Genomic DNA, 8,151 nt, shown 5'->3' with positions numbered 1-8,151 from the left:
CAATACCCCCCCCCCCCCCGCACCGACCCATCACACGCTTCCCCTACACCATCCCATCAATTGCTTCTCCTACACCACCTTGTCAAGCACCTCCTCTTCTCCAACCGGTCAACCACACCCCTGACATCATCCTGACGAATGCTTCGTAAACACCATTCCATCAAACACACTGTCCTCTCAAACATTTCCCAGTCACAGATTCCCTCTCAAACATCTCCACGCACCATCCCAGCAAAACACCCTCCACACTCTGTACCATCAGAACACTGTCTACAAACTTCCTGGCAAAACAGTTTCTATCCACCATCCCATCAAAATACTGTCCACACATCATACCATCAAACACTACACACTAACCCGTCAAAATACCTACTACACATCATCCCATTAAACACTCTTTACACACCATCCCCCCAAAACGCTCTCTACACATGGATCTGTCAAAACCCCTTCCAACACTGTACAATCAAAACACTGTCTACAAACCTTCCTGGTAAATACTCTCTCCACACCATCCTATCAAAACTTTCTCTAAACACCATCCTGTCAAACACTGTCTACACACCACCCCATCAAAGCACTCGCTACACACCGTTTCCTCAAACACATCCCCATCATTGTTCCGTCAAACACTGCTGACACACCATCACGTCAAACACAATCTACACACCGTCCCATCTAAGCACTCGCTACACATCGTTTCCTCAAACACATCCTCATCATTGTCCCGTCAAACACTGCTGACACACCATCACGTCAAACACAATCTACACACCGTCCCATCTAAGCACTCTCTGCATGCCGTTCTGTCAAATGCTCATTCTACACCATGCCATCAAACACACTTTCTAAACTATCTCATTGATCATATCCTCCATACGGTCTCATCAAACATCCCCGAACATTCTGTCCGATCAAGAGCACCCTCGACAAATGTTCCATCTACACTGTCCATCTTTTGTTTTCCTTCTCTGAAGGAGGTTTGTCAGTGTTGATAGGATCACTGGAATACAATATTACAGCACTTCCCAATACACAATGTTTACAAAGTGTAAGATGAATATCACGACACAGAGTGGACTGTCCTGCCAGTTGCCCTTTGCACCATCACGTCAATGCTATCTCTACACCATCCCGACAAATGCCCCCCTATGATACCCTCCACACTGTCTGGCTCGATGTCAGGCAGTGTCTTCAATTGCCCTGCCCCTGTTCATCACCCTGACCACTGACTGGTCTCTGGCAGTGGTTCGGCAACTTGGTGACCATCAAATGGTGGAACGACCTATGGCTGAACGAGGGATTTGCCACCTACTTCAGTTACCTTGGCAATGCCTTCATCAGCCCCGAGTGGCCAGTGGTGAGTGTGCATGCGCAGAGGCATCGAGGGACAACAGTCTGCAGTCGAGGTTTGTTGTATATGCTGTAGAGTTTTGTCTGCATTTGGAAGTAGGAACTCATCCCATCAACAGTTATTGTAAATTATCCAACTGCTCCCTAGTGTGTGAGCGAGGGATAGGAGGATGAAACAGGATTGGTGTTAATGATTGAGACTCGAGGGGCTGAAGCTCCTGCTCCTATCTGTATCTCTCTCTGACTGTGTGACATTCGGCCCATTAAATCACTGCCATCCCTTGGTTGGAGTCTGAGTATTCCAAGTCCCTGTGTTCCCATGCAGAATGCAAATTATTTTCACTGCATGTGCCTTTACCTTGAAAGTTCCTGTTTAATTCACTCCCACCCTGTCAAACACTCTATCTGTGTTATCCTGTCAAACATGTCCCTACACCATCCCATCAAACACCCCTTCTGCACTATCCCGTCAAACACTCCCACTACACCATCCCTTTAGACTCTCGTTACACCGTCCCGACGGATTTGACATCGTACCCCAGCTGCAATGCATGGCTATGTCGGCACAGACTGATCCCAGTCTGGATTTGGATTGGCTGCGGGGATTAGTGTCTGCATCAGGATCTGACATCAGCTAATCCCAGCCAGAGAATGCTGATTTAGATCACAATCTATGAAAGAAAGAACCTTTCAAACCTTTGGGATATTCCATAGGATTGGTTGAGACCCTTCCACTTGCTTGAGACATCCCAAACCTCAAGATGGTCACAGTGAGTGGAGAACCTTCCTTCACACTTTGAAACATCCCATAGTTGGGTAGAGCCCTGGCTCAGAAACTGTCCTGTTACCAGCTGGTGGGATAGACCACATCCTTGCCTTACTCACCCCCAAGATGAAGTAGCCATGTAATTACTCTTGTCTGGGGGGGGGGGTGGGAATGGAGAAGAGGGTGGTTGGGATTTGAAGCTTAGGTCCGAATCGGTCACATTTGCAATTTGGCTGGATTTCATCGGACTGGGATTGGGTTAAATCAGGTGAGGTAAAACAGGGCTTGGGATTGGGTTAAATCAGGTGAGGTAAAACAGGGCTTGGGATTGGGTTAAATCAGGTGAGGTAAAACAGGGCTTGGGATTGGGTTAAATCAGGTGAGGTAAAACAGGGCTTGGGATTGGGTTAAATCAGGTGAGGTAAAACAGGGCTTGGGATTGGGTTAAATCAGGTGAGGTAAAACAGGGCTTGGGATTGGGTTAAATCAGGTGAGGTAAAACAGGGCTTGGGATTGGGTTAAATCAGGTGAGGTAAAACAGGGCTTGGGATTGGGGTTAAATCAGGTGAGGTAAAACAGGGCTTGGGATTGGGTTAAGTATGGATCAAGTCAGGTTAGACGTGGTCAAGACTGGATCGGTTCATCTTGAGTTGGGAATTTACTTGGGTTGGGAGTAGGTTGGAGATGGGCTAGATTGGGATTTGGATGGGTTTTGAGTCAGTTGGGTTGGGACTGTATTGGGTAGGAACTGGGATCTGGTGTTTCACGAGTGTGGCAGTGGAAAAACCCAAGTGCGCGGAGGCAGAGTCAGGAGGTGTTATTGACGTAGCGAGCATGGAATTGGTATCCAGGAGTGATGCTAGACTTAGAACTGGCAGTCCTAAGAACCATGAAACGAGGTTACTCACACTGGAGTCGACCAACGAACTGGCAGCTCCTTGTTGTGATCACAGGGTCTTTATCTCGATGGAAAGCAGGTGTGTGTAGTTAGTGAAACCTGGGAATGATTGGAAACTAAATAAATAAACTAAATGAGGTGATGGGGGCCCAATTCCTGAGGTAAATAGCAAGGTAGGGGATTGTCAGGAGGGACCATGACAGTACTCCTCCCTCAACGGGAGCCTCCAGGCGATCCTCCAGGTCTGTCTGGATGGTCCCAATGAAAATCCTGGATGAGGGAAGGGTCTAGGATGAAGGAGCGGGGGACCCGGGAACGCTCTTCTGGACCGTACCCTTCCAATCTACCAGGTATTGGATGCCGGATGACAGGCTGACTGATGCTCCTAAGGCTTGACAGAAGGCCTTCCACACCTGCAAGACGAACTGGGGACCTCGATCGGAGACGATGTCTGCGGGGATTCCGTGGAGGCGGAAGACGTGGCGGACGAGAAGATCTGCGGTTTCTTGAGAGGAAGGGAGTTTAGGGAGGGCCACAAAGTGCACCGCCTTGGAGAATCGGTCTACCACGGTGAGGACAGTGGTGTTCCCATGTGAAGGGGGTAGACTGGTGATGAAGTCCAAGGTGATGTGCGACCACGGACAACCAGGGACAGGTAGGGTACGAAGTAACCCCGTAGATGGCCGATGAGAGACCTTTCCCCGGGCACAGATGGAACATGCCGAGACATAGGAACGGGTGTCCGCCTCCATGGATGGCCATCAAAAGTGTTTTCTCAGGAGCACTAGGGTCCGATTACTCCCGGTGTGGCAGGCGAACTGAGACGTGTGCCCCCATTGGAGAACCTGAGACCTGATGGAAACGGGCAGATACAGGCGATCGCCGGGTCCATTGCCGGGGTCGGGGTCATCCCGTTGGACTTCTTTTACTTTGGCCTCGATCTCCGAAGTGAGGGTGGCCACCACGCAGGATGGTGGGAGGATGGTCCCTGGGCTGGAAGTGCCCTCGGAGTCGTATTGGCAGGAGAGCGCGTCCGGCTTCCCGTTCTTGGACCCCGGACGGTATGTGAGGGAAAACTTGAACCGTCCAAAAAATAACGCCCAACGGGCCTGGCGGGAGTTCAAACGTTTGGCGGTCTGAATATACCCCAGGTTTTTATGATCAGTCCATACCACAAACAGTTGTTCTGCCCCTTCCAGCCAGTGCCTCCATTCTTCTAATGCTAGTTTGACCACCAGGAGTTCCCGATTCCCCGCGTCATAATTCCGCTTGGCCAGGGGGGATAGTCAGCAAGAATAGAAGGCACAGGGGTGAAGATTTTAGTCCAAACTTAATTGTTGGGACAGGACTGCTCCTATCCCAGAGTCAGAGGCATCCACCTCCACAATGAATTGATGAGCTGGGTCCAGATGGACCAGGATGGTGAAACGCCTCTTCAGGTCAGTGAATGCCGAGTCCGCTTCGGAGTCCCAGCAAAACGGTGTGGTAGGCGAGGTAAACCGAGTAAAGGGGGGCTGCCACTCGATAGTACTCTCTGATAAATCGGCGGTAGAGGTTTGCAAACCCCAGGAATCGTTGAAGTTGTTGGCAGGTCGTGGGACTGGGCCATTCCTCCACTGTCCGGATCTTCTCGGGGTCTGCTCTCACCTGCCCGCTCTCGATGCTATAACCAGGAAGCCGACCAAAGGAACGTGGAACTCACATTTCTCCACCTTCACAAATAATTAGTTTACCAAGTCTCTGGAGGACTTGACGGACATGGTGAATGTGTTCTTGGCGGGGTGGGGGGCGGCGCTAGAAAATATCAGGATATCGTCAAGGTAAATGAATATGAACCAATTAATAAAGTCCCTCAGTCCGTCATTAATGAGAGCTTGAAAAATGGTGAGGCCAAACGGCATGACCAAATATTCAAAGTAGCCCAGAGGTGTATTAAAGGCCATCTTCCACTCGTCCCCCTCCCTCTCGAAGGTCCAGCTTTGAGAAAATGGTGGCTCCATGCAGTGGTTCAAAAGCTGACCTAATGAGGGGTAAAGGGTATTTATTCTTAACTGTTATACTGTTTAGGCCTCTGTAATCAATACAAGGATGAAGCGATCTGCCCTTCTTTTCTACAAAGAAGAAACCGGCGCCTACCGGAGAGGATGAAGGCCTGATAATGCCCACCACGAGGGATTCGCTGATGTACTTCTCCATGGCCTCTCTCTGGTCGGGATAGGTTAAAGAGGCGACTGGTGGGTAGCGAGGCCCCGGGGAGAAGGTCGATGGCACAATCACATGGGCGGTGCAGAGGCAGGGAAAGGGCCCGTTGTTTACTGAATACAGGACCCAGGTCATGGTATTCTGGGGGGTCTCAGGACAAATCGAGGGGTTCCGGGACAGGCAGGGTCACGGTAGCTCCCCTGGGAGATGGGGCTGACTGCAGACAGTTGGCATGACAAGACTGGCTCCATTTGGCTATCCGATGTGGGGATTGTGTTGAGTCAGCCATGGGTACCCTAGAACTACCGGGCTTGAGGTGAATGAATGAGGCTGAACCGTACCTCCTCCCAATGGTTGCTGGGCGGTGTACAGTGGGTCACCCGAGCCAGCAGTTTTCCGTCCAAAACCCGGGCCTCCAGGGGGGTAGTTAGCGGCTAGCGAGGTATTCCAGCTTGGGAGGCTATGTCTTCATCCAGCAGATTACCCTTGGCACGGGAATCCACCAAAGCGGATAGGGACAGGGACTGTCATTAGTAATTCACGGTAGCCGGGTCTGGGGGGGTCTGAAGGGAGTATCGTCCCGCTCACCAGGACCCCCTTTTTCACTGGTGCCCTCCCTTTTGGCTGCTGAGGGCAGGTATCCCAAAATGTCCCGGCTGGCTACAATAGAAACAATCGCCAGCTCTCCACCTCCGAAGTCATTGGGCCGGGGCGTGCCGGTTCCGTCCCAGCTGCATCGGATCTCCCCCAGGGTGGTGGGAACGGTTGGAGCAGGAGCTACACTTGGAGCGGCTGGGGAAGGCAGGCTGGCCGGGACTGATACGGTGGACCACGGGCTTCTCCGAGGAGCAGGGCAACTGGTTCTTTCTCTCAGACGCTCTTGAAGTCGATTATCTAATCTAGTGGCTAGCAAGATCAGAGAGTCTAGACAGTCCGTGTCGTCCCTCGCTGCCAGTTCATCCTTTATCTTGTCCGAGAGGCCCTGTCAAAACACCTCCCTTAGGGGCTCGTCATTCCACCCTGAGTCTGCGGCTAAGGTTCGGAGCTCGATGGAATACTTGCCACGCTTTGCGAACCCTGACAAAGTCAGCACACATTTAGCAGCGTCCTTACCGCGAATGGATTGTCCGAAGACTTTCTTCATTTCAGGGACAAAGGAGGAGTAGGAGGAACAAACCTCTGGTCGGTTATCCCATATCGCGGTTGCCCAAGCCAGGGCCATCCCCTCGTAGCAGCCCACGATGTACACAATCTTGCATTTATCTGAAGTGTAGCTACGTGGCTGTAGCTCAAAGACCAGAGTAACAGGAAGGTCCAGCACCTCCCTAGGTCCCCAGCGCAGGGTTCGGGCTCGGGTACGTACGGCTCTCGAGGAGACTGTGTTGCTGATCCCAGGGGTGACGCCATCCCGAGCGGTGCGGTTTGGGTAGTCAGGATTCTTGGAGAGGACAGAGAAAGGGAAGCGGAAACTCGGTCCACCTGCTCACTGACCTTCTGTACATTCGTGGACAGCGTCCGAAGGTTTTCCGTGATCTCCCTAAGTAGTTGGTCGTGGGGCGCCCAGTGGGCAATCTTGGCTGGCGAGGGCCTGTTGTACGGGATCCGTGTCCACTGGGTTCATTATGGCCAGTTCGTTCTGTCACATGAGCGTGGCAGTGGACAAACCCAAGTGCAGAACACGGGCGCGGAGGCAGAGTCGGGAGGCATTATTGATGTAGTGAGTGTGGAATCAGTATCCAGGAGCAATGCTAGACTTAGAACTGGCAGTCCTAAGAACCAGGAAACGAGGTTACTCACACTGGAGTCGACCAACAAACTGGCAGCTCCTTGTTGTGATCACAGGGTCTTTATCCTACATTTTCTGATGGCAAGCAGGTGTGTGTAGTTAGTGGATCCTGGGAATGATTGGAAACTAAATGAGGGGATTGAGGCCCAATCCCTGAGGTAAATAGCAAGGTGGGGGATTGCTAGAAGGGACCATAACATCTGGTTGGTATTAAAATTAAATTGGCATTGGGATTGGGTCAGGGTTGAGCAGGAAATGGCTTAGATGGGATTGAGTTGGGTTGGTATTGGGACTGGAGTTTGTTAGCATTGAGGTCAGAACGAGATTAGAATTTGTTAGGATTCAGCTGGGTGAGGTTGGATTGGAATTGGTGTTTTGTTAGGATTGCTATTTTATTGGTATTTAATTGGATTGGGATTGAAATTGGGGTTGGATTGAGATTTTGTTGGGTTGGAGATCATGTTGGCTCAGCAATTGGAATTTTGTTAAGATTTGATTGGGATTGGGTTGGATTGGGGTTGGGCTGGGATTGGATTTTATTAAGATTAAGAGAAGGATTTTCTTGGGACTGGATTGAGTTATAATCACCTATGATCGGGATGGGGCTGAAATCACACCTAGCTCCACGGGTTTGCATTGGTTGTAGACAAGTTCAACCATGCACCTGATGGATCCAGCAGCCAACGTACACAGTGAGACTGCTCAACCATAAAATGACTGTGAATGATCCAATTCTTTAGCTGAGCTACTTCCAGGACAAGGGAGGGTAGCAGCTCCCTCGTCACTGGCTGTGGGACCTGTTATGCTCCCATGGCCGTGGGTCAACATCACTCCAAAATGTCACCCAGATCCACGATGGAATTGAAACTGGTTTACTATTATCGCACGCGCTAAGATACAGTGAAAAGCTGTCCCGCATATTGAATCAGGTTCATTGTCACTGCCATACCATGAAATTTGTTGTTTTGTGGCAGAAGTACAGTGCAATGCATAAAGAATTACTGGAAGATCCAGTAAGAAATATTAAAAAATAAATGCACAGTGTGAGAAGTGAGGACTAAGAAAGTACTATCCATACAGATCAGTTCATTACTCCGTAAACTGAAGTAGTTTAAAAATGTCAAAAACACAGGAGATTCTGCAGAG

General features: G+C 50.4%; 1 protein-coding gene across 1 annotated transcript in view; it reads left to right on the top strand.

Annotated features, from left to right (window-relative positions):
- LOC140736359 (aminopeptidase Ey-like) overlaps positions 1-6,103 on the top strand; it is an 18,095-nt gene extending 11,992 nt beyond the window's left edge. Inside the window, exons 5-7 of the mRNA XM_073062348.1 lie at positions 1,247-1,409; positions 3,967-4,078; positions 5,857-6,103. Of these exons, the coding sequence (XP_072918449.1) occupies positions 1,247-1,409; positions 3,967-4,078; positions 5,857-6,103 (522 nt within the window). The remainder of the gene's footprint in view (positions 1-1,246; positions 1,410-3,966; positions 4,079-5,856) is intronic.
- The last annotated feature ends 2,048 nt before the right edge of the window (positions 6,104-8,151 follow it).

Source organism: Hemitrygon akajei, chromosome 11 (assembly GCF_048418815.1).
Source record: "Hemitrygon akajei chromosome 11, sHemAka1.3, whole genome shotgun sequence".
Classification (NCBI taxonomy): domain Eukaryota; kingdom Metazoa; phylum Chordata; class Chondrichthyes; order Myliobatiformes; family Dasyatidae; genus Hemitrygon; species Hemitrygon akajei.
This window is presented reverse-complemented; position numbering and strand designations above follow the sequence as displayed.